The sequence below is a fragment of the Polypterus senegalus genome, chromosome 8 (genome assembly GCF_016835505.1).
Source record: "Polypterus senegalus isolate Bchr_013 chromosome 8, ASM1683550v1, whole genome shotgun sequence".
Lineage (NCBI taxonomy): Eukaryota > Metazoa > Chordata > Cladistia > Polypteriformes > Polypteridae > Polypterus > Polypterus senegalus.
The window spans coordinates 25,812,270-25,839,774 of record NC_053161.1 but is presented as its reverse complement, the minus strand read 5'-3'; the positions used below and the strand labels follow the sequence as shown (position 1 = coordinate 25,839,774).

The window sequence follows — 27,505 nt, the reverse complement described above, 5'->3', positions numbered from 1 at the left end:
TTGGAGGCAATGAACACCTTAAATGAATACCTTTACTTCTACCAATTCTACAGCTACACTACTCCCTATAACCTAACATGTTTTAAATTGTGTTTTTCCAAATTACTATATTTAATCCAGCAACACATGCATAACTAACACACACAACTTCACTAAAGAGATTTTTGCATTAATTTTGATCTCCACTAGTACAATGCAAGGTAGCCCCTTTTACTAAGAAACTGTTTCCAATGGCAGATACACATTTTTTATTTTGAAAAGATCATTTTTTTTATTCCCTGCCATTTCAGATGTGCACCATGATTTATCTTAACCTGCCTGATTGTATAGTATTTAGAGTTTTTATTCAGTGGCTCCACTAGATGTGTGGCCCACTTGTGCACACACCCGCACACTCACATCAAGTCCATTTATAATCACCCCTCACACAGGGCTGCATTTGCCCTCAAGATCTAAATAGGAGTATCCACTTCTTCTTTGCCGAACACTGTGTAGATATTGTTTAGTCTCCATCCCTTATTATATTTAAGCTAAGGATGGTTATCCATCTTTTCACTTGTCTAGATTTGTTCTTTGTACTTTAACTACAGGCAGTCCCCGGGTTATGTACGAGATAGGGACTGTAGGTTTGTACTTAAGTTGAATTTGTAAGTAAGTCAGAACAGGTACATTGTTTTAATAAATGCTATTGTTGAACCGACTATAACCAAGTGCTCTGCCAATGAATGATGGAGTTTCACCCCTCTCTGGCCTTTTTATGTTTTCTACTTTATTTTCAGTGGTGATGTTTTTTCTCTTCTTTACTATATCACCAGCACTTGCATCAGATTTGTGTTTCAGAGACATTCTTGAAGGGTGAAGACAAAAGGTTAAGATGAGCTCTTCTGTACAGCACTGTACACACTATTACAGCAGGAAGGCATCCATCATCAACACGTCTGATGTACTGACAAGAGACAACTTCCTGCTATGTGCGTAACAGTACAAGGAGGCTTACTATTGAGAATGACAGGGGGTGGTGAGGGGTGGTTCAACAGTCACCTCTACTACAGTATGCTGCCTGCAGCGTCCGCCCACCGAGAACGAACATGGTGCGACCAAAGGCAGGTAGTGAATCGCCCAACCCCAATTCAACAGGCCGCCATCCATGGCACACTACAATGCTACCCTCACCACCCCGTTCACCCTCAGTGGCCTCTGTTCAGTCACAACTGGGTCACCGCTTGCAGCATTACCAGCCGTGTGTGCTGGGCGGCAAGTGAAACGCCCCCTTCCACTCCATCCAGCCTGCGTCCAGTCAGAAGCAGTAGCTGTAGTCCTGCAAATAAGTGATAGCTATGGCCCTGGTGACTATGGACCACGGGTCACTGCTTGCCGCTGGGAGCCACCCAAGGGACACTGCACTGCACGAGCAGCGAAATCGCCCCCCTCCAGCCACAGCTTGCAGCATCCCCAGGCTGAAGATGACAGACTGGCAATTAATGAGGCTCATGCGTTGCAGCTGTGGCCTCGTTCATAAGTCGTAGGTCGGATGTCCATAACCTGGGAACTACCTGTACTTGAAATGTGTTTGACTGTACTATAATTTATCATGTCTCATGATAAAGTTGATCACTTTATTTTTGTTCTGTGTAGTATTCTGTCCTCTTTACATCTGGTGTTTCCAAGATACTACCAATGTTCTGCCATTCTTCTTCTGAGTACTTTACTTTGATGCGCTTTAGTGATCTTGTTTGCTATGTAAACAATCTTATGATGGTTACCAACGGAAAAAGGCTGGCGTGTGACAGAACAAGGACTCAGCAATGCTCTACGATAGAGAGCTTCACAGTTGAGCTTTAGAGAAGAAATACACCACCAGATGGCATTGCATACAATGGGTATCCTGAAAGGGCAACAGATAAGGGAACCAGGAAAGCAGAAAATGAACTACAGCTGTCATGTTTCTTCTGGACAATCCAGTAGTTGTCCGAGATGCCAGTCCTCTCAAATTGTGGATTGCCAACAGTTCTGCAATATGTCCTGGCTGACAGGTTGCAGAACACGGGCACCAATTACAGAGAGTTGGCTATCTGTTAAAGGGCAGTATATGGTTTCACCTTAAATGGAATGGGTATGGAAGCTATTGGAGGCATCTGGTTGTTTAAGGACCAGTCAGTAGAACAAAATGTTGATACGAATTACCCTGGAGCAGTTTATGGCCTGTTGTCCCTGTAGCAAAAGCTGGTCCATGTTGGAAGCAAAACTTCAAGTAACTGTAACCCACCGTAAGCCATTGATTCTTGAGTTGGGATGCTACTTGAAAAGGTAATTGGTTGTTCTGCATTCAACCATGCTGACCAATGGTGGAGAGCTGGGTTTTTCTTTCACTTTCTTCTTTGTTTTTTTTATCTTTCATGTGTCTCTTACTGCATTTTTTCAATTTTTTATAATAAACACACCATTGCTTATTCATTTGCCATTTGTTACATTTTTCTGTAAGAAGAGGATCATTTTAGAGCATCCCCCTCCAATTATATTATATAAACATAAAATTTTTTAAGGTCCTAAATGTTTCACCCTTTTAAGTAATATCTATTTTCTTCAGAAAGTATAAACTCTAATCAATTCAAGTTAAGCTTTAGGATGTCTTATTTCACTAACAGCAAAATACTTTCATTCAATTTATTCATGGCTGCTGTTTTCAATGCCTTTGTTAAACAAAAGCAGCAGGTGTTTTTTTTAATTGATGGTCGCATTAATACGCAAAGTTGTTAGCTACTTGTTTGTATAACCTATACACTGCCTGAGGCGGTCTCAGAATTGATCGGTTTATGTCATGATAATATGCTATTCTCAGCCCAACTGAAAGAGAATAAACAGATTTCTGAGACTGGAGGTCCTTGATAATGCTGACGCCTTTGATTTGGAAATGTTTAATAATAAGACCTTGATGTTATAGTTTCTCTCCTGTGATTTAAATTGATACTCTTCTCAATGAAATTGCTGCTTCTATTATTATGCTCTAGCTTATAAATAGAAAATAAAATGTCTGTTTTACATTCAACTCGTTTCCAAACGAAATATACAGTATGCTGTAATTCTTATCAACATTTTGTTCTACTGATTGGTCATGAATAATGTTAAAAGTTCACAAAGAAAACAAGATTAAAGTCTGAATATATTTAATTGGATAGTATAGTGGCTTAGCTGCTAGTGCTGCTACCTCACCAGTCCAGTGTCCCATTGAATCCTGTGGTCTGTCATCGGCTGTGTAGAATTTAAATGTTTTCCTACATCTGCATATTTTTTTCTCCTGCTACTCTGGTTTTACTCACAGATGAGTGTCTTATGTTAACTGTTGACTCTAAATTGGTGTTGGTGTGAGTGAGTATACGCATGGACATGTGTTGGCTCTGTGATGGACTGGTGCCATGTCCAGCTTGTGCCCAGGCACTGGGCTCTCTGACCCTGTTTAGGATCAAAAGGATTTGAGAACACATGTATAGATTATGTTCAGTTTGTATTGCCTATTGTGGCGGGCGGCTGGGAACTGAGAGTGAGAATGCCTCCCCCGGACCATAAGAGGGCAGCCACCCTGATTTGTATGGAGAGCACGGGAATGGAGCATGGAAGCTCAACCCTATAGGGGCCAGTGGCCACCGCCAGCGGGCACCCGGACAAATAAGGAGCCCTGGACATCAGCACTTCCACCACACAAGGAGGTGCTGGCGGAAGAAATACCAGGGACACCCAGAGTGCTTCCAGGTGCTCATGCAGCACTACCACCACACCAGTAAGTGCCGCAGGAAGCTCATAAGGGGGCACCTGGAGCACGCTCGGGTGGGAGTAAAAGGGGCCGACTCACTCCAGTCGTCAGCCAGAGTTGGGTGGAAGTGGACGAAGCTTGGATGAAAGGACTGGAGGCTGTGAAGGAAGGCTGGACATTGGAGAGGCCCGGACTAGGGTGATTGTTGAAGGAACGCTGGGTTGTGTGCAGGACTTTATTTATTTGTAAATAGCGTGTAAATAAATGTGTATGTTGGACTTATTGGTGTCTGCCTGTCTGTGCCAGGGCTGGTGTTCCACACTATAAAACATACATTAATACAAATACATATATGATTATGTATTCAAATAGTTTGGAACTCATAATAAATAACATTTAAAGAATTGAATCAGGAAAAATGAGTGGTAATTACAGTACAATGGATGCTAAAGATTTCTTTAATTCTTGTCTAGGGTAAAACTGCTGAACAGTTTACTGCGATAATTTTCTGTTTGCAGAAGTCTGGTCCTCTAAAAGAAACAGTGTTTGCTTGACTGTTACTATTAATGCCTTAAAATATAATAACCTCTATATTTTGTATTAAAGGATTGGGAGTTTCCTCACTTTATGGGTGATTTAGATGTCAATCTACCCGGAATGCCCACAACTCAAGTCAAACTAAAGTTGCCTGTGTGCAAGAGGATTTTCAAGGAAGAATACCATATACATATTACAGGTATGCTTTCATAAAATGTAGACACTGCTTCAGATTGTGTGAGATACAGCTTCACCACATTTTAGTGGTAGCCCAAAATGGAAAACTAGATGCAGAGATATCCCATAGAGTGCAGTGTGGATGGAACACATGGACGAAGGTATCAGGAGTGTTGTGTTATTGAAGAATTAAGGCATAGGTTGAAGGTAAGGTTTTTATAACAGTGAGAATACCAGCAATGATGTGTGGACATGAGACAGAGCAGTAAAGGGAGCACAAGAAAAAAGTTAGATGTGACATAAATGAGAACGTTGACATTGATGTTTGGAGTTACCAATGAGGGCAAAATATGAAATGAGACAATCAGAGGTACGACAAAAGTAGGAGAGATATCCAAGAAAGGACAGGAAAGGAGGTTGAAGTGGTATGGATATGTGATGAAAAGAGACAATGAATATGTGGGCAAAAGAATGTTGGGAATGGAAGTACAGGGGAAGAGAAAATGAAGGAGGCCAAAGCGGAGGTGGATGGATAAAGTAAAAGAAGATCTGAAGGAAGGATTTAGCCTGGGGAGGAGGTGCAGGAACAAGTTGTTTGGAAAAGTTTAATCAACCACATTGACCCCTCATATAAATGGGAAAAGATGCATCTTAAATATTTAAAAGCTCCCCATAAAGGAGGAATTCAAGGTCTAGTAATGCTTGCTGATCATAGCACTGAAGTTTACATATTACTATTATGAAGAATATCTTTGCACTTTGATTAAGGCCTTTTGCTCCAATTTGTTACCCTATGCTACTTATTCAAAATCCGAATGCAGTCATATTTTAATTACATTAGAATATAAACTTTAGCAATATATCACTGAGAATTTAGTCAAAGCTTTTAACCATCTTGGTGTAGAGATAATATCATCCAACATTTTCAAACCCAATGAATCCAGTTTAGGGGTGGTGGAGCCTATCCTGGCCTCATTTGGATAACACAGGAAACAGGCCTTGATAGGGCACCAGTCCATCGCAGATCTGACCCATGGATAACACATTCTCATAGAGACCTATATTGGATCCAGTTAACCTAAATGACCTTCCTGGGCAGTTTGCTTCCACATTATGCAAATCCACCCAAGGTATTTTCCTAGTGAACAGTTTACCTTCTTCTAGAGCTGCAGTGAATCTCTTTTAAAGTCATTTTATGTTCTACAATTCCTAACCATATCACAGAAAATAAGCTCCACAATCCTGAAGTGAAAAATAATTTAAAACAAAAAAGACATGACTCTTTCTAAGCCTCATCTGTGCCTTGATACAACATCCATGAAAGACTTTAATAGAAAGAAAGTCCTACAACCAATTCTATGTAACTGTATTTAGTACCAAGAAAGTTGACATAACTCTCAAAATGGATGTTAAGATACATTATAATATACTAGCAAAATACCCACGCTTCACAGCGGAGAAGTAGTGTGTTAAAGAAGTTGTGAAAAAGAAAAGGAAACATTTTAAAAATAACGTAACATGATTGTCAATGTAATTGTTTTGTCACTGTTATGAGTGTTGCTGTCATCAAGGATTTGATTATCATTATTTCTTTCAATCAGGTTCGTATTTGGAGGACGTATTGTTTTGAAGTTACATTCCGTGTCTGTCAACCGTTGTAAAGATAACAGGTTTCATTTATCGAAGTGTTCACTACCCAAATCGCTACTCGTGAATCTAAGATGTTTAACAGGCATTTCTGGTATTAAGTTGTGGAATTGCCTGCGAGTATTTAGCGGCAGCGTCTCTATTAAGTTGTGGATTTCCCTGCGAGTATTTAGCGACAGCATGTCTATTAACTTGTCGATTTTTCTGCGAGTATTTGGCAGCAGCGTCACGAAGTTGTTTCCGTAACGCTGCATCAGAAAATGTACCACGACGTCTGTCACACCTCCTTTTTACTGTTTTCTCACAGCTTGGATTGCTGCTGTCATAATCGGTTTGAGTTTCATGGTTTGTTTCAATTACGTTAGTATTTGCAGGACTTGTGTTGAAGTGACATTCGGTATCTGTCAAGCGTTATAAGCATACAACCGGCTTCATCGATAACTTTGCATCGTAATAAACAATAAAACAGCGGAGAAGCCGTGGATTAAATAAAAAGGTTGCAATTATCAGCAGGAAGACATGAATACCGTGGCAAAGCAAAGAAGGGAATGAAGAGACCAGAGCGACGGACGGCCTTATATGGGCAGGCAGTCAATTACGTGGGAGGCGTGGGGATAGGGAAGGCAATATAGGCAGACAGCCAACTACGTGGGAGGCGTGGTGATGGGAGACGCAATGCCGCCTCACATGCCAACCGAGCTGCAGGCTATGGATGTATACATGTACGTAAGTAGGATTTAATTATGACCATTACGTATAGAATTTCGAAATAAAACCTGTAAGGAATGAGCCTTCCAAATTTCAGCCTTCTACCTACACAGGAAGTTGGAGAATTAGTGATGAGTGAGTCAGTCAGTCAGTGAGGGCTTTGTCTCTTATTAGTATAGATTTACTATTTTATTTTTTTCCTGTTGTTTTACCTTGCTTTGTTGAGGAGTGAGTATGTAAAGGGCTGGAAAGGATTAGTGTTGTACTTGCTTAAAAATAAATATAAGTATTGTGACGTCCCGTCGAATAAACACACTCAGGAGCCGATTGTCCGGGGAAGTCTTCCAAATGCCGACTGGCTTTTTATTCAATATGCCGCGATATAAACGGTGCCCTACAACCGCCCGTTGTCTGGGTCACGGGGACACCTCCAAAATAACAAAGACTAATCACCTTTGTCCTACCTACCTCTCTTAAAAACAGTTACTTCCCTTCTTTACACCTTATGCTGTTCTCCTCACTTTCTCCAGCCTCTCCAACTCACACTTCCGGCCACACCACCTCTTTTTATCACGCCCCATTAATTAACCCGGATACCTGTCACTCATCATCTCTAGGGAGGTGCCCCAAGCCCTTACAAACAGGGTTCCCCCAAGACTCCACCCCAACACTGCTTCCCTTCCCTTCCCTATAGCCCATGCAAAGGCAAGACACGTCACAGTATAGTTATCTTCAGGAAAATAATGTGAACTGTAGGGAGTTTTTAAGCAAAGGACTTTTTTAGGGGCCGTCTCCAAATTAAACAGACAATAGATGTCCAATTTGACAGACTGTCTGAAGGCAATTCTGGAAAATAATTAAAAGAAATGTTTGAACCATTAAAACAAATGTATACATTCATGAAGGATATTTTGACCAAAACTAAGGATGTATTTGTGTATTTTAAATATATATTTCTTCACAGAAAACTCACAATGCTTTTGATTACTCCACACAGTAATTGTTACTTAAAATGTTTTTCACATTATTGCATGGTTTGACATACATCAGGGAGGGTCATGTTTGAAGGAAATCCGACTATTACTGGCTAATTCTGACATTATCCATATTCCATCTTTCCTACTTAGGTATAAAAAAGAGTTAAGGGCTACACAAAATTCATTTATTTTCTAAAACCTGCTGTTTTAATCTTTTCCTGTTGTTTCACTTTGTTCCTGTGTATTAGTAATAGTATGTTATGATAATTGTCTGTAAAATTGTCTGCATTTTTCCCAGTTGATTCTAGGGTTTGTCATGTGTATGTTATTGCTACTATTCTGTTCAGTGCTTGTATGGACTGGGTATTGGGCAAGGTCGTTGGGTCCAGCGGCTGTGGGGCATCTGTTGGCAAACAAAGATTCACTGATCTAGACTTTGCCAATGATGCGGTCATCTTCGCAGAGTCAATGAAGGCTTTGATCAGGGCTCTTAAGAGACTGAGTGAGAAGTTTGAGTGTCTGGGCTTGCGAGTGTCCTGGATAAAAATCAAGATCCAGGCCTTTAACACTAGAATTACCAGAGCCTACGAAAAAACTCGTAATTCCGTCCAACCTTAAACTGCTTCTTAAATCCCTTCACACCTCTCCGCCAGCGCCCTTTGTCTTCTAAATGTGCTGATAAAGTGAAGCTTGGAGCAGCCGGCTATTCCATCCCCCCACCAATTTAGAACGTGCACGAACTTTTCTCAGCTCACGCCTTGATTGAGTATCTGGGAGTGAAGTGGAGTTTTAGAGTGGAAATAATAGATTGTTATTTGGAACACACGCATTTCATGTCTGTTCCGTTTCTACAGTAATCTGTGTCAACACATTGTTAAAACAGAAACGTTTTTTATATTCTAGTGGTAGATGACAAAATGTACGCATAAACTATATAATGTATGAAGCCTGAAGTCCTAATAGCAAAGAAACATTTTCACAAGAATAACACAATTGCCTTTTATTCAAAATATAACTGCAGAAACAAAAGCCGCCTTAACATGCGACATTGACACCAGTTTTTGTAACTGCCTCTGTGGTTCAATAGACTAGCCCCGCTTGGGAATCAAGGTCATGAGTTCGATCCTCGCGCCTCTGTTTTGAGAAGTAAACTGCTCTTAGTCTTACTGTTTTAGAATAAAAACATACATTTGATTTCAGTCTGTAACAGCCGATGCAATTTATGATCCTTGTAAAGGTTAGCTTTTTTTTATTCACTTTTCATTCTCTCAGTCGCGCTCAGAATCAATCCATACAACCCCATCTGACACGGCTGTTTTCACTAAAGACGTGCTATGGCTCTGCAGTGTACCACGATGCATACTAACGCCAAACCAAACCCCCCCCCCGGGTTCTGACACACAAACGCTGGCGAAGCTGCCTTCTTCGTATCTCACCGTCACTTGCTTTTCTTTTTATTCAGTTTTATTGAGTGTTCCTGCCAGTCCCGCATGTTGCTGTATGCTGTTTCTTTTGTACTCCAGGACATGCAGAGGAAAGAATGGTAAAGACCAGTAACTTCGGCGCTATATGCAATCATCAGACACTCCCCATCTGCCCGTGTCGTTCAAACACAGGAACATATATTGGTGTAAAGTATAACAAAAGTGCACTTTTATTCAAGTGCACTTTTTCCATCGCCTTTTCCTGTAAGAAGCAGTGTACACACTTCTCTCTATGCTGTGGTTTCTATTACACACCTGAAAGAAAGAGACAATATATGTGAAAATATAATCGCACTAATGCAATATTATTTGAAAACGAACAGCGTCAGATCGGGTGTGAATTTATGCAGGAACTGGAAATTCTCTGATGCGGGACCTTCCCCCAGGGAAGAAAGTACAGTGTCAGGTGCTCATTCAGTGTAATAGAAACCATAGCACAGAGAGGTGTGTACACGGCAACAAGTACACGTGTCGTAAATGTAGGAAGGACGGTCCTTGGGTGTGTGGGAACTGTTAATATTTGAATGTGATGATTTTATATAGCACGGAATGAAAATCTGCACTTCTTAGCATTGCACCATGCAAGATGTCGTATCAATCGCCTACTGTAACTTGCTTTCTTTTTCTTCGGTTATACAGGTAGTTTTGAATAAAAGTGCACTTGTTTTGTTTGCGAAATGAAGTGTCTGCGTGCACTTTTCGTGGCATTACACGTGTATTTTTGAGCATGCCCGCTTGAGCAGTATAAAAGTATTGAAAAGTATAACAAAACAACGGGCAGATGGGGAGTGTCTGATGATTGCATATAGCGCCAACTTACTGCTCTTTACTATTCTCTCCTCTGCGTGCCCTGGAGTACAAAAGAAACAGAATACAGACGCGCTATAGCTCTGCGTTGTACCACGATGCATACTAACGCCCCCCACCCGGTTCTGACACACAGGCGCTGGCGAAGCTGCCTTCGTATCTCACCGTCACTTGATTTTCTTTTTATTCAGTTTTATTGAGTGTTCCTGCCAGTCCCGCATGTTGCTGTATGCTGGATATGTTCACATGTATTGTCTCTTTCTTTCAGGTGTGTAATAGAAACCACAGCATAGAGAGAAGTGTGTACACTGCTTCTTACAGGAAAAGGCGATGGAAAAAGTGCACTTGAATAAAAGTGCACTTTTGTTATACTTTTACACCAATATATGTTCCTGTGTTTGAACGACACGGGCAGATGGGGAGTGTCTGATGATTGCATATAGCGCCCGAAGTTACTGGTCTTTACCATTCTTTCCTCTGCATGTCCTGGAGTACAAAAGAAAAGCATACAGCAACATGCGGGACTGGCAGGAACACTCAATAAAACTGAATAAAAAGAAAAGCAAGTGACGGTGAGATACGAAGAAGGCAGCTTCGCCAGCGCTTGTGTGTCAGAACCCGGGGGGGTTTGGGCGTTAGTATGCATCGTGGTACACTGCAGAGCTATAGCGCCTTTAGTGAAAACAGCCGTGTCAGATGGGGTTGTATGGATTGATTCTGAACGCGACTGAGAGAATGAAAAGTGAATTAAAAAAAAAAGCTAACCTTTACAAGGATCATAAATTGCACAGGCTGTTACAGACTGAAATCAAATGTATGCTTTTATTCTAAAACAGTAAGTATAAGAGCAGTTTACTTCTCAAAAAGGGAAGGGCGCAGGATCGAACTCACGGCCCCTTGATTCCCAAGCGGGGGCTAAGTCTATTGAACCACAGAGGCAGTTACAAAAAGTTGCAGTCAATGTCGCATGTTAAGGCGGCATTTTGTTTCTGCAGTTATATTTTTGAATAAAAGCGCAATTGTGTTATTCTTGTGAAAATGTTTCTTTGCTATTTGGACTTCAGGCTTCATACATTATATAGTTTATGCCTACATTTTGTCATCTACTACTACAATATAAAAAACGTTTCTGTTTTAACAATGTGTTGACACAGATTACTGTAGAAACTGAACAGACATGAAATGCGTGTGTTCCAAACAACGATCTATTATTTCCACTCTAAAACTCCACTTCACTCCCAGATACTCAATCAAGCTGAAGTTTGTGCACGTTCTAAATTGGTGGGGGGAAATGGAATAGCCGGCTGCTCCTAGCTTCTCTTTATCAGCACATTTAGAAGACAAATGACGCTGGCGGAGAGGTGTGAAGGGATTTAAGAAGCAGTTTAAGGTGGGACGGAATTACGAGTTTTTTCGTAGGCTCTGGTAATTCTAGTGTTAATGACCTCTTAATCACAGCCTATGCACTCTCCAACAGCATCTTTTGTTTTGCAAATGTGTCAATTAGCCCAGGTAGCAAGCAGCCTGCTTCCCATCCCCCCCACTGCCGTAGCTCAACACGGACAAAAAGTTCTCTCAACTCAAATCTGTTAATCTGGGTGTGAGGTGCCTGGAGTTGTATCGGGTGAAATAATATATCATTATTTGGAATACATGCATTTCATGTGTGTTCTGTCTGTACAACAATCTATGTAAATGTAGGATAACAGGAAATACGAGGCAAGAAATGTTGAACACATGCCAAATACAGAAATGTTTTTCATGTTACTATAGTACTAATGACAAAATTTTAACATGAAGTGTATAATGTGTAAAGATTGAAGTCCAAATATCAAATAAACACTTTCACAAAAGGTACATGTATAAAAAAACAACTGCGCTTTTATTCAAAAATATATCCGAAGAAAAATAAATCAAGTTAGGGTACAACTTTGACACAACCATTTGAGAGGTGCAGAGGTAAGAACTGCTAACTCACAATGAAGAGTTCAATTCCGGGCACTTCCTAATTATACCGTTTTGAGTAGTGAGCTGCTCTTATTGCTACTATTATAGAATAAAAACATACATTTGACTTGATTCTGTAACAGCTGGTGTAAATTTATGGTACTTGTAAAGGTTAGTGTTTTGTTTTTTTTTATTCAGATTTATTCTCTCAGTTATGTTCACGGTTCCCCTGATCTGACATCTGCTGTTTTCAAATAAAGACATGCTATAACAGAGGTAAACTCAAATTAGGATGAGGGTCTTACATCGGAGAAAGAGAACAGAAGCCGTCCCTGTAAGAAATGTCCATTCACACAGAAGAACAACGCAGCTGCACCAGGCGTAAAGGCAAAAGATGCCACCGTTTCGATGCAGCAACTTGTTGGGTGTCATCCTGCCAGTAAATCAGCCATAAACATGTCCTTCAATGAAACAGCAGGCCCTACAGATCTCGCCCAGGTATCGTGCAAAGTTCTGCTTGTAATTATGTTTTATGATAGTCTTTATATGAAAAACATTTATATATTACTTGCATAAAAGCCACATCAAATGTTATTTACCTATATTTATTTACAGTACCTATCTTCCTACAGTGTTAAGTCAAAGTAGACTACAGAGCTTCCTGTGTTTGATCTACATAGGCATTCTGACAAAGTACATGTGCAATGCCACTCTTTATTCAGGAAAAGATCCCAGTCGTACCACGGTAGAAAGCCTTTCCGAGACTAAGGTCATAAAGCTTATGGAGACGTTTTTTGGATAAAGGCAGAACTGTAACAACAGTTTCGCAAAGTGTGACAGGAGCTTCCAAACTTGCAGCTAAAGTCATTCACGTACTGAAGTAGCATTGAACATGTACTTTGTCAGCATGCCAATGTCGATCAAACACAGGAAGCTATGCAGTCTACTTTATGCTGTAGGAAGATAAGTAAATAAATCAAGGTAAATAACATTCGATCTGGTTTTTATATAAGTAACATATAAATGTTTTTTATATAAAGACCATCACAAAACATAATCACAAACAGAACTTTGCACGATACCTTGGCAAGCTCTGTAAGCTCTGCTGTTTCATTGAAAGACATGCGTGTTGCAGATTTACAAGCAGGATTACACCCGATGCCTGGTGCAGCTGCATTGTTCTTATGTGTGACTTGATGTTTCTTGCGGGGAGGGCTTCTGCTCTCTTTCTCCGATGTAGAATCCTCATCCTCATATGAGTTTATCTTTGTTACAGCACATTTTTATTTGAAAGAGCAGTGTCAGATCAGGGGAAGTGTGAATGTGACTAAGAGAATAAAACTGAATAAAAAAAACACTATCCTTTAAAAGTACCATAAAGTTATACTGGCTGTTACAGACTCAAATCAAATGTATGTTTTTACTCTATAATAGTAACAGTAAGAGCAGCTCACTACTCCAAACAGTAATTCTAGGAAGCTCCTGGAATCGAACTGGTAACCTCTTGATTATGAGTCAGCAGTTCTTACCTCTGCACCACCCAAGTGGTCACATCAGTGTTGTACCCTAACACGATTTCTTTTTCTTCTGTTATATTTTTGAACAAAAGCACACTTGTTTTGTTATACGTGTACCTTTTGTGAGTTTATTTGATATTTGGACTTCAGTCTTCATACATTATACACTTCATGTCAAAATTTTGTCATTAGTACTATATCATGAAAAAAGTTTCTGTTTTAGGTATGTGTTCAACATTTCTTGATTTTCTCACATTTCCTGTCATCCTATACTTACACGGATCATTGTAGACACAGAACACACATGAAATGCATGTGTTCCAAATAACGATATATTATTTACCCTGTACAACTCTAGACTCCTCACACGCAGATAAACAGACTTGAGCTGGGATTACAAGATGCAAAGGAATTTAAGGTGGCCTAGGATTACGAGTTTTTTCGTAGGCTTCATGGATTCTAGTGTTAAGGAGAGGTGCCCCCAGAAGCCTTTCTCACAATAAAACGTTTGGTGCTGCAACAAAGCAAGCAAGAAAATTTTATTTTATACTGTTGTAAAACATTACATATTCATAATAATAATAATAAACATATTATTACTTGGGCAGCACGTTGGGGCAGTGGTAGCGCTGCTGCCTTGCAGTTAGGAGACCTGGATTCACTTCCCAGGTCCTCCTTACATGGAGTTTGCATGTTCCGCCTGTGTCTGCGTGGGTTTCCCCCGGGTGCTCCAGTTTCCTCCCACAGTCCAAAGACATTGTCGATCCTAAATTGTCCCTAGTGTGTGCTTGGTGTGTGTGTGTGTGTGTGCCCTGTGGTGGGATGGCGCCCTGCCCGGGGTTTGTTTCCTGCCTTGCGCCCTGTGGTGGCTGGGATTGGCTCCAGCATACCCCTGTAACCCTTTAGTTAGGATATAGCAGGTTGGATAATGGATGGATGACTATTACTCCTTCTTTAATCTATGTCCTAGTTCTTCATCTAGTGACTATTATGCAAGTACAAGTAAGTTAATAAATTTTAGGATGTTTAATTTTTTTTACCAAACAATTTAACTGTATATGAAAAGAGTATTCATGTTGTGCTTCATAAAAAATATGTATTTGATTTGTTATACTCTAGTTGGATCTCAAGGGAAGAAAAGTTGAGAAACCGTGATTTATGTTGGTGAGGGTATGCATATTTTTTTATATTGTAGCTATTATTGGTTTAGCATCCTGCCATCCATTCTCCATTGCTAATTTTCTGTGACCTTAGTGGCATCCATTGTGAAAGTCTCTTTTCTTCATGCATAGTAAAACTGACAGTCTTGCTCATGCACATACAGTGCAATCAATTGTTTGCTGCTGTATATTGATTTTCTTTTCTCTGTCTCACTTCCTCAGTTCAACCTTCTATTGTACTTACCCTATCAAATCAATTTACCTTTTATCTGAAAGCTTCTTCTATAGATTCAAAACCAAGGTCACATAGAGCACATAGCCTTCCACCCAATAACTTACTAATAATGTATGTTAATCATAATTGGAGGAGCCCATTGAAGGACTGTCAGCCACAGTCCTGTTCTATACATATGTTTAATCATGGAAAAATTTGGTAAAAGTATAAAGATTTTCTGTTCTATACCAGAATTTGAGCAGTCAAGTCTCTATGTGTCTCTATGTATTGTGCATCATACAGTATATAAATCAGTAATACATTGGTACGTTTTACTTATTAAATGAATTTCAGTCCTTAAGAGGGCACTTATATGTCAAGATCAGTTTCTGCAGTTTAATATTTGAAAGGTTATATCCTTAATCTTACATTTTCCCTTCAAGTTAATAGCGATTTACCTACAAGACACACATTCTGAAAGCAAAGTTTTAATATCTTAAGTGTTAAACTGCAGTAAAAATTCAAAATAAACAAAAAAAAAATCAATCAATAATCAAAGGAAGTTACAAAGGGTTTGAATATTTTGAATTTATCTAAAACTCTCCAGATTATTTCAGTTAATTTTTACTTCACTTCAATGGATTTGTTGCTCATATAAATTATGTATTTTTAGAAATATGCATGTTTCTGATCTTAAAAAAGGCAAGATTTTTTAAAAAGTGTATGTGACCTACTTTTGCAGAGAAAGGAGAACAGAACGTATTAACAATCCAGTACCTTATGCAAGTGTAAAGTACAGGTGACCTAATAACTTCCACACCAACCCAACAATGTCTTCAAAATAAAAAAAAAAACTTCTTTATACCTCCAAATACCTACGTTTCCTCCAACAAAATCTGTTAATATTCATGGTCATTTTTCAAGGACAAGTTTAATTGGCTTTGAAGTATAATTTCTTTTATCCTTGTACATGCTGTGTCACTGCAGAAACAAGGCATTGCCTGGAAAACTCTTGATTTCAGCATATCTCACTGTGCATATTGCATGTCTCTACCAGGCTACCTTAGTCACTGGTGCCAGACATCACCATGAACTTTTCATTGTCTCCTCTGTCCCTAGATTAGGGGTGCCCAATGCGTCGATTGTGATCGACTGGTAGATCGGAAAGGGAGTGCAGGTAGATCGTGTTGCATTCAAAAAAAATTTTATTTTAAATGTTAGTCTATCATATATCCTCCCTATGGCATTTGCCACTTGATTGACATACTGGGCGACCAGTCTGAGATCGCTTTTCTTCTAACACATTGGTCATCCTGCACGCACAATCAAACGCGCGAATTGGAAAAGGATTTTTTTCTCTCACATTATCACAATCGAAGTGCATTTGTCTGATCTGTCAATCTATCATTGCTATTCCAAAGAAGGAAAATGTGGAAAGGCACTTTCGAGCTGTTCATAAAAACTACGAAACTGACTTCCTTCCAAAAAGCGATCTGAGAAAGAGAAAGGAGAGGAAACTAAAATCACAGTTAATCGGACAGCCGTCATTTTTAACTCAGCTGAATTCAAAAGCAAAGACAGACACACCGAAGCATCGTTCCGGCTGAGTGGCTCGATCATTAAGCATAAGAAGTCCTTCCAAGATGGAGAGATGATAAATGATGCCTTCGTTGAGGCAGATGGCTAGGGAGAAGTTCATGCTGAGATTTCAAGACCCCTGGCCGAAGAAAAAGGAGTTTCTCCTTGTCATTAAACATGCAGAATACAAGCAAATTAATAACGATCAATGGCCGCTAGACTTGGCATTATTTTTCCGACCTGACCAACATGTTGAATGACCTTAATTTACAGCAGCAAGGAAAAGAGAAAACCATGGTCAATATGATTAGCTCAGTTAATGCTTTCAAATGAAAAATGCAACATCTGTCCTCAGTGCCTTGAATTGGGGAACATCCAAAACCTTGCGTCAGAGCTGGAAACGCAATGGAAGGCGTGTGCGCAACTTGACAGCATATGCTACACAGAGCAGATTGAAAATTTTCTGTCAGACTTTATCTAATGGAAAAAAAAGTAACGATTCGAGTGTTGCCCAATGTAGCAGAGTAAGAGTAGCTTTTCTTCTTCACAAATGTACTCAAGGAAAAGTAAAAAGTACGGTGCAGTAAAACTACTCTTAGAAGTACATTTTTTTTAAAACGTTACTCAAGTAAATGTAACAGAGTAAATGTTACTTGTTACTACCCATCTCTAATACTCAGTATATATAGCATTTTTAATGTAAGTAGATCATTTTGATCTGGTCATTTTAAAAGTAGCTCGCAAGCCCTAGATAGATATACACCCTTGTTGTTTCCATTTATTAGGCCTGAAAACGTGGCATTACATTTTCCATGAGCTGCAACACGTAATACATCAAAGGATTTTGTCTAGTAACACTACTGTTTGGATAAAATCAGATACCGAGGTTGTACTCCATTCTCTGTCCAATCCATTTGGTTTGCCGTATGGGTGAGTCATGAAGGAGTGTGAAGTCCACCAAAATATTCTTGATCTGACTTTGAGGGGACATGTTTTGATAATGAGCTGACATTCAGAGCAAAGTGAGTACTGATTTTGAGTTACAGTTTTTGTTGAATTCTACAGCTTTTCTCTATAAGGTTTTTGAATTTGTTGTTATTGTTCCTTCTTGCTCTTTGTAGACTTTTTTTCTTATTAATTTTACCTGCAATCAAGCAAAACTGTTCATGTGTGGAAGTAGAATTCACAAGAATTTTTTTAATGTAACCAGTGCCAGTGGCCTATGAGACATTGAAAGAGTAAAGTTGAGGTTAATATTATTGTTTTGTATATCACTCAGCTGGTTAACACAAAGATTTAGGGGATTGTAAAAGTTAAATTATGCACAGAAAATTGTTCTCTGTTTAAGACAGGGTATAGTACTGAGAGATTTTTTTAATCCACTTTAGGAAGAGTCACATAGAAGTGACTAATGGAGTGAAAAGTTATTAGGGAAGGCTCATTTGAGTTTTCAGTTGAAACATAGGAGCCACACATTTATAAGAATTTCTTTCTAAGCTTAAAACAGTTTCACAGGGAATAGCATGGCAAGTGAAAACAATGTAACAGATTTGTAAAGCTGAATAGAAAAAGCCGCAGAGAGACAACAGTAACATAACTGTCACAAATTTGACAACTTAATCCAATATTTATATTAAAATATAATAAATATTAATGATGAGCCCATTAAAATACTGAATGGACGTGTATATGATTTTCCACATCAGGTGAAATTGGTATACAGCAGAGTGATTGTCAATCCAGGTAAGATTAATGAGATCAGAAGGTAAATGTGTGGTTCTAATTCTGATGTAGAATAGGGAAGAACAGACTTCTGGGATGCTGTAGACCTGTCTGAGGCAAATAGGACATGTGTGCTGGTAGTTTGGTGTAAAAATTGAGGAGCATTGATTATTGGTGGAATTTTTAAAATAAAAACCTGGTGAAAACAAGGATTATAGTTTAACAATTTAAATAATGTACCGCCTAGTAATATTAGAATAACATTAGAATAATTGCTACGAGAACAGTCCATTAACCCAATAAGTTTGTCTATCCTATTACCTAGATTGTTTTAAAAATATCAAGCCAACATTTGAAGGTCCCTAAAGTCTTACTATCTACCACACTACTTGGTAATTTATGCCATATACTGTATCTATGGTTCTCTGTGTAATGAGAAACGATTGTGTGAAATATGGCCTTAACAACAATTAGCCAGTGTTCTTGCTGAATAATTTATTTTAAAGTAGCAGCTGGGATCCACTTCTTTCATAATCTGAAGCAATTCAATCAGGTTCCCTCTTAATCTCAGTTCGCTTAAACTAAAAATATTCAGCTCCTTCAATCTCTCGTAGTCCCAGAATCGGCCTAGTTGCTCTTCTCTGGACTGTATCTAGCGCTCCTATGTCTTTTTGCTAATATGGAGACTATAACCAAACACTGTACTCCAGGTGCGGCCACACTAGGTGTTATATAAGTTAAGAATAACTTCTCTTGACTTGTATGCTACACATCGTGATATAAAATAAAACATCATGTTATCCTTTTTAATCACTTCAGTGCACTGTCTGAATATAAATAGTGATGAGTCTACTAAGTCCATCTCATAAGGTGTACTTTCAAGTTACAACCCTCTCACTGTGTATTCATTTCCACTTTTTTGCATAATACTTTACATTTACTTGTATTAAATTTTCTCTGACATAAATCTGACAAAGCCTTTGTACTATACTAGTACCTCTGTAAGAATTTATCTAATTCTATATTATTTGCCCTTCCACCTAATTTAGTAGCATCTGAAAATTTAACTAGCTTATTAAGTATATTCTTGTGCAGATCATTTATGTATATTAAAAAGCAGTGACCCCAGCACTGACCCCTTTAGGACTCCATTTTTATCGTCAACTAATTCTGAAACATCCCCTCACTACAACTTTTTGCTTTCTGTGTTTGAGCCAATTTTGTATTGACCAACACACTGCACTATATGTTTTTTAAAATGACTTAAAATTTTACAAACATTTATGGATTAGAAATTATATTCGCACATCATGCTCAAATCTGGATTTTACTACAAAACCATACACCTAGAAAAATACATTTCTAAAGAGAAAGTTAGTTATTATCAGTCAATACCTTAAAGTAAAAAGGTTTGTGTCAGTTTATGAGCTGTGACTTACATCTTTACTAATTTAACAGTCCACCTCAGCAGATCTGAAACAGGTAGATTTCTGGTTAATTATTCATTTGTTGAGCATTGCAAGTTTGAATGAATTAGGCAAATTCAAATAACTGATCCACTCTCTCCATTGTACAGTATATGATATCTATTTGGCATCTCTCTAGACATGTACCTTTATTTTAGAATGTGTTTTCCTTTGGACACAGGGTGATTGGATTTTGCCATTAAACATCACTAAACTACTATATAGGCCTGCTTTCTTGAGGTGGGTGAGACCCTGCAGATTTATTTATTCATTCGTCCTGTCCTGTCTCCTAATTACTAGAGTTCTTGTACTATTTATTCTAGCTGCGGTGCATAACAGTGGGAATCTAGAACAGAGGAAACAGAAACAGAAGGATAAAAACAAAGTTAACTCTACATCAATAATCTCTAAAAAAAAAAAAAAGATCATTGTGGAGACTTCTTCAGGTGATTAGATAAGCAAAGCAGCAAGCAAAATGAAAACAAAGCCATGGCAGCATGAAACTGACTGGATGAAGAGTTAAGAAGGAAAACAGAATGACAGAAGTTGAAGAGACAAAAAAAGCAAAAAGGGTCTATAAAAGTGGTAGTGTATGTCAGGATGTAAACTTTAAATAAAATATATTATATGGTCATTGAGTTAGCAGAAATGTGTGATCACAGTCTGAAAGTAAGATTATACTACAAACTTGTGAACTGGTGGTGGCAGAAGGCACACCCAGTACTTCTATATGGACCCTATCATAACCTACTGACTAAGTTCTCACATTGAATGGCAAGGGCTGGATTCTAAAGGATAACTGAAAGAATGAATAGGGGTTAAGTAGGGTGTAAATCTGCATTTCCTTGCCCAAATATCTCAATTATTTGTTCTGGTTGTTATAATATAGTGCATGTCGTGTCATTAATTTGTCTTTGATCATTCATACCTTGTAATTTAGCCTCTTTCTTCAAAGCAGCTCACAATATTTGAGATCCAATTGGTTACAATTCTCTTGTTTTTCCAGTTAGAGAGCATGCAAGTGAAATAACTTGACCCCCACCCCCAGCCTTAACCACTATAAATAAAACTATAACTAATACTAAATATGTTTTCGTACCTACAAATTAGATGTACAAGAAGACAAGAACAAATAATAGACCAAAGAAGAATAGGTACAGTATTTTATAAGAAAACCCACGCAATCAATATTTACACCAAGACTAATTACAACACTGTACAAATGTTTGTGTGATGTCAACGGTTTTTGTGAATAAAACCAAATCTTTGCCGGCAAGTTGTCACCTGTTATATGGCCATAAAATGTAACCAGTGTAGAGGAGATGTTGTTCCATTTAAAAGAAACACCAATATTTCTATCAGTCTATAGAGTGCAAAAATAAGACAATAAAAGTCTGACTGCCACTGGCTCTAAGCCTCCACCACCAAGTATCTAAATAAGCTGGGGTCTGAAGATGTAAAGGATAACTTAATTATTACTGCTAACACAATGAAATGGTGATGCAAAGCGTATTAATAGAATGATAAGTCTAGATGACAACAAAGGAATGGGAAAACGAAACTCTATTCCACAATGATGGCATAGAAAATATATCTCTGAAAGCATGTTTTCCTTTGGAATAGGCAGGTCAAAGCAGATTCAGAGTTGGCCAAATGGTCATCCAGCTCTTTAGTAGGAGGAACACATAAACCCTAATGTAGAGCAGCTTGTTGAAATGAAAGTAAACAAAATATCAACATTTGCATTATTTCTAGATTTAAAACTAGTAATGAACCACTTAGTTTCTTGCTAATTTGATTTGATCTAGTGAGGTGAGCAGGCCTGGACTTTAAGATGAACAGAAGTAACCAAAGATGCATTACAAGAATTAAAGATATATGTCACAGGACAGTAAGTGATGTTAGAAAGCCCTTACTTCTAGTAATATCTAGTATATGGATAGTGAAGGCAGCACCACAAGATGAGAGTGGTAGTTATTAGGAACCCCTGACCTCCATCATGTGGTTCTTTGCTGAGAGCACAAAAAGCTACTTTTCACAAGAGTCAGTTGAGCTTAAAGGTGGTAGGAGGGTCTGAGTAACCTTTGTGGCGGACGGCTGGGACCCATGCCCTGCCGGGACATCCCTTTGACACTGAACCTGGGGGAGCAGCCATGGGATGCACATTATGTCCCCCGGAACACTTGGTGGCAGCCCCCCTGGGTTGCATCGGGGCCACAATTGTGTTACACCGGAGCTAATCCCTGTTGGGCTCCGTGGCCACCGCCAGGGGGAGCTGCATGGCTTCCTGAGCCCATCTGGGATGTGATGCAGCCACACTCGGAAGTGCAGCTTAATTTAGGTCAATTATCACCTGGAGCGCTTCTGGGTGGGCTATAAGAGCAGCTGACACCCACCACTCATGGAGCCAGAGTCGGGAGGAGGGAGAAAAAAGCTGCTGGGAGGAGTGGAGGAAAGAAGACTGTTTTTCTTTTGGTGTTTCTTTTTGTGCTTTTGGGACTGTGTTGTGTCTGTGGGTATGGGAAAGATGTAGCCCACAGATGAAGAAAATAAAACATTTATTTGTTTTTATTAGTGTGCCTCCCATGTCTGTCTGTGTCGGGTCCGGCGCCAATATAGTGCCTTGTCACACCGTTTCCTGGAAAAGCAGTCACACCTGGAAACAAATGAATCAGATTTTATTTGCTTTGTTAAAGATGACTCTAATCATATTTTTTCTGTCATATATTGAATAACTCTGGTAACCAGCAGTCTTAATTTATGTAACAGGGCATGGTTCAAAGCCCAGATAATTAACCTCTTGACCGTGCTGAATGACAATGATTTTTACATTTCTTGTTTGTTCTGCCTTTGTCATGTTAAACTATTAAGTCTTCTCCAGATTATTTAGTTTCAGTAATTCTTACTGTCCCATGATAGTCGATAAATTATATTTGAATCACAGTTGTTAAGATATTTTCATATTTTTTTTTTTTTAGGAAAATGGTTTAATTATGGCATCATTTTTCTAGTACTCATATTGGACTTGAATATGTGGAAAAATCAGATATTTTACAAACCTTATGAGTACGGACAGTATGTAGGTCCTGGAGAAAAAATCTACACAGTTGAAGATCCCAACACACTGAAGGAATTTAATGAAACTACCCTGAGTTGGGAATGGAGATGTTCCAACTATGATGTGAAAACCAACAGGACCTTCTGTGAACATGATATGTTTTTGCACAGCAGGTATGTGGGAGCTAGCCTGGATGTGAAATGTCTAGCTTTCATTCCTAGTTTGGCTGCATTTATTCTTTTTGGCTTCTTTATTTGGCTCTTGGGTCGATTTCAGAAAAGCGAGCAAGGAATGGAAAACAATGATAAAACGTATGAAAGAATAAAAAGAAAATCACCATCTGAATATAGCAAAGAAATGGGTGTGACCCCAGAAGATGCAAATGTTTCACTGAATGATGCATTCAAAAGCAATGACCCTGCGTTGCTTTATGTGGAAACTATTACTACAACATCTGGTGACTCAACATCCCCTTTCTCAAATGAAACGCAGCCTTTGCAGTGCAGTGTCACTGAAATAGGAACGAATAACGAGTCCTGCACTGTAGACCATGAAGACAATGGTAACCATCGATCCTTAAACTGACCAGTACCAAATACAGTATATTCCACCAAAGCCTTCTTTAGATGTTTGGAATACCAGTAATATTCCGTTTCAAAAGGGCAATCAAAGTTTTTATTTTCTTTTTTGTGCCACAACCACAAGACAGCTTTTGTTTTTCTTGACTTGAAACAATATAAACGGAGAATAAAAAGATAAAATAAAAAAGTCAGTGATTTTTAATGATTAAACAACAAAAACCTCTGAAGAGAAAATAAGTACTTCAGGTTTTTAACTGGGCTGTTGATTAAACGTATATGTATTGCTGACATACGTCTAGCTATTTGGTAGCAGTCAGATTAATTCAGCTTTACAATCTTTATCAATACCCTGTGTATCTATAAAGGCTTTGGGTCTCTTTGGTGCTTAACATTACTATCATGTTTTGCCACATTTTAATGGTTCATCTTCAAAAAGTTTCTCTTTTGAATAAATAACAGGAATTGCACAGTTTTATGGTGGTATATTTAAAGCTAGATATTTATGTAAACATCACTTTGTAACAGTTGTGCCTTGGCCTTTTAAGAGGTTATTATAATAGGCTTATAAGTAACTTTTTACTGTCTGGCTATACAAGCATCAGAGCCTTAAATATATTGCACATTTGAAGTAGCACACTTCAAACCTTAATAAAAATTCTTAACACTTATCACTGCTACCACTACTTATTGTGGATTAAAACTGTAGGGCAGTTAAATTAATGATACATAAACTTGAAGTAATGGTGCTTGTTTTTAGTTTATTCTTATCAATGTAAATGAAGTGAATTGATGTTCATAACAAAATATTTTTCTCTGTAAATAAAATAAGTAATTTCTGATCTCTTGTATATATTTTCCAATTGTACTCCTTGCTTAATAAAGCAGTAAGGTTTTCAGATGGGGACTAAAGAAACACAGACAGGAGGAAAACAGAGTAATAAAGGCTACCTTTTATTTTTTTCTTTAATTTTTGTATATTGTGTTTATAATACTTTTTTCATTTTTAAATGTGCAAAATTATATATATATATATATATAAATATATATATATATATATATATATATAAATTATATATCACTACAATTACATAACTTTAAATAGTGTTTCAGTATTATCCACAGTGCTATAATTACATTGCTCCTACATTATTGTGTTTAGTACTGCTCTGTACAAATGTTTAAGTACAGTATCCCTATATACTGAACCTAGACTGTCTTAACAGTATTAGGTAATACAGAATTGTTAATTAAATATCTAAACACTCTCATTAAAAATACCTACAACAATAACAAGGAACAGCAGATGAATTTAATACAAAATACAAGATATCAACTTGATATCACGTTTTAAAGCTCGTGGTGAAAGGGCTTTCTCCGTCTGTGCACCCAGGCTCTGGAACTCCCTGCCCTTAGTGGTTAGGCAAGCCGCTTCAGTCGCCACATTCAAATCTCACCTAAAAACGCACTTCTTCACATTGGCTTTTAATTCTTAACCTGTTTCATTTTCCACTTGCCTTTTGCTATTTTCTCTATTTTATTTGGTCCCTTGACCTGTTTTTAGTATCTCTGTTTTAATTCTCTCTTAATGTTTATTTTTAATATTTTGCTTTTAGTCCTGCTTGTTGTAACTGTACAGCGCTTTGGTCAGTTGTAATGCTGTGTTTTTAAGCTCAACAAATAAATATGGTATGGTATGGTATCAACTTAAATTATTAATATTCAGCATAAACATACTACTAGCTTCTAATTCCATGACATGGGCTTCTAAATTTATTTACTGGAAAACATATATATATGGACGTAACCCGATTTGATCGTAACCCAAAGTAATTTCTCCCATAGGACTGTATGTAAATACAATTAATCTGTTCCAGACTGTATGAACTGTATGTAAATATATTTTCTTTAAAGATTTTTAAGACCAAAAATAGTTAATTATACCATAGAATGCACAGTGTAATAGTAAACTAAATGTAAAAACATTGAATAACACTGAGACAAACACCCAGGCTCCCTGCTCAACTGCCTGCGCTCACTCGCTTGCTCTCAGCTGCATGCAAGCCTGTGCTCACTCACTCTCTCGCTCGCTCTTTCTCTCTCTATCTCTCACGCTCACTTGCTCTCTCTCCTGCACCGGCTTTCTCCTCCTGCTTCCTGCATTCTCCTGCAACATCCCGCTCTTTCCTTTTATCTTCTTTTTCCCTTTAGCCGACTGGGAGTCAGCAGCTCCTGGGAACAATTACGGTTGCGGACCGCTTCTCACCTGAGCACTTATGTGAGAAATGCCCACATCACAAACTCCTTAGGAACTGCTTCGGCCACACACCACAATGCGCCCTTGCTAAGCCGCGAGTGCGGTGATTATTAAAACTGGCCATTTTGACGGGGGCTGTGGACCCGCTATACCACAGGAGGAAGCTGGGTTGAGACTGAACACATGCGGAAATCATCGGCGCGTACAAACCGGAAGGGAAACTTGCATGTTCGTAACCCGAGTGTGTGGTCGTGAAGAGATGCAAAAGTTTGGCGAACTTTTTGGTCGTAACCCGATTTGTACGTGTTCAGAGATGTTTGTGACCCGAGGTTCTACTGTATATACAGTATATATATTGTCACGCTTGGGACACAGATTTGCACAGAGACACAGGAGGTCGTAGAAACAAGAAGGATTTTTATTCAAACACCGCAAACACATGAGCTTAAACGTGCTCCATGACAAGTCAGAGATGACAGTTCCGCTAGGAGCAGAGAGAGATAAAAGCAAACAATCAATTCAAAACTGACAGGCGCTGCGCAAGGCTTATAAGTCGGCGGAGTACCGCGCGAGGCTTGTATTACGCGTTATAGTGCAAGGATAAGGAGTAATGTGAGGGTAGTCAGTGTTTCAGGGTTTGTGGTTTTCCCAGGGGCATCTGTATCTATTTGGGGTGCGATCAGCCCTCCAGCTCACACCCTCCCCCTCAGCTTTATTCACATTCCTGTGAATCAAGCGACTCTCTGTACCAAGTTCATGTAGTCGGGATAATACGTCTGCGTTGACGTGTTCAGAACCTGGTCGGTGCTTTACTGTGAAACTGTAAGGTTGTAAACCCAGAAACCATCTCATTAGACGAGAGTTTGTATCTTTCTGTCGGTACAACCACTGAAGTGGAGCATGATCAGTTACCAAAGTGAAGTTTCGTCCCCACAAGTAATAGCGAAGCGCTTCCACAGCCCACCTAATTGCCAAGCATTCTTTCTCAATTGTAGAATAATTGCTTTCCCTAGGAAGTAATTTCCTACTCAAATATGTGATTGGATGTTCTTCTCCATCAAAAATTTGTGACAGGACTGCCACACCAAATGCACTTGCGTCTGTTTGCAAGATAAAATCTTTTGTGAAATCCGGGTTCCTTAGAACTGGGTAAGAAGACAATGCTTTTTTTAAATCGTTGAAAAAACGTTTGCAATTTTCTGTCCACAAGATAGGTCGGTTTTTTCTGCCTCTAGTGAGTTCTGTAAGAGGAACAGCTCTATGTGCAAAATTTGGAATGAATTTTCTGTAGTAACCAGCGAGCCCCAGAAAAGCGTGTACTTGTTTCTGTGTCTCAGGTCTCGGGTAAACAAGCATTTCTTCTATTTTCCTTAACTGTGGTCTAAGTAAACCCTTGCCCATAGAATAGCCTAAGTAATGAGTCTCGGACATGCCTAGTTTACATTTCTTAGTGTTAGCAGTAAGGCCAGCCTGTCTCAAGCTTTCAAGAACGGCTTGAAGCCGCTCTAAGTGTGTTTTCCAATCATTGCTAAAAATCACGACATCGTCAAGGTATGCCCTGGAATATTCAGAATGAGGACGTAGGATCTGATCCATCATACGCTGAAAAGTTAGAGGTGCCCCGTGAAGACCAAACGGGAGTCTTGTAAATTCATAGAGTCCGTCAGAGTCGCAAATGCCGTTTTCTCACAACTGCTAGCCTCTAAAGGCACCTGCCAATAGCCTTTCGTGAGATCTAGCGTGGAGATATAGCTCGCCTGACCCAGTTTTTCCAACAGTTCATCGACACGGGGCATGGGATAAGCATCGAATTTAGAGACCCTATTCAAGCGTCTGAAATCGATACAGAACCGAACCGAACCGTCTTGCTTTGGGACTAATACGACTGGGCTGCACCAGTCACTTCTACTTTCACGAATTACA

General features: G+C 38.9%; 1 protein-coding gene across 3 annotated transcripts in view; it reads left to right on the top strand.

The window, feature by feature from the left end:
• The window catches only part of tmem117 (transmembrane protein 117), a 573,994-nt gene extending 549,726 nt beyond the window's left edge, over nucleotides 1-24,268 (top strand). For all 3 annotated transcript variants that reach the window (XM_039760885.1, XM_039760884.1, XM_039760886.1), the window contains exons 7-8: nucleotides 4,355-4,484; nucleotides 22,668-24,268. In XM_039760885.1, coding sequence (XP_039616819.1) covers nucleotides 4,355-4,484; nucleotides 22,668-23,332 — 795 coding nt within the window. In that variant the 3' untranslated portion in view covers nucleotides 23,333-24,268. The remainder of the gene's footprint in view (nucleotides 1-4,354; nucleotides 4,485-22,667) is intronic.
• The last annotated feature ends 3,237 nt before the right edge of the window (nucleotides 24,269-27,505 follow it).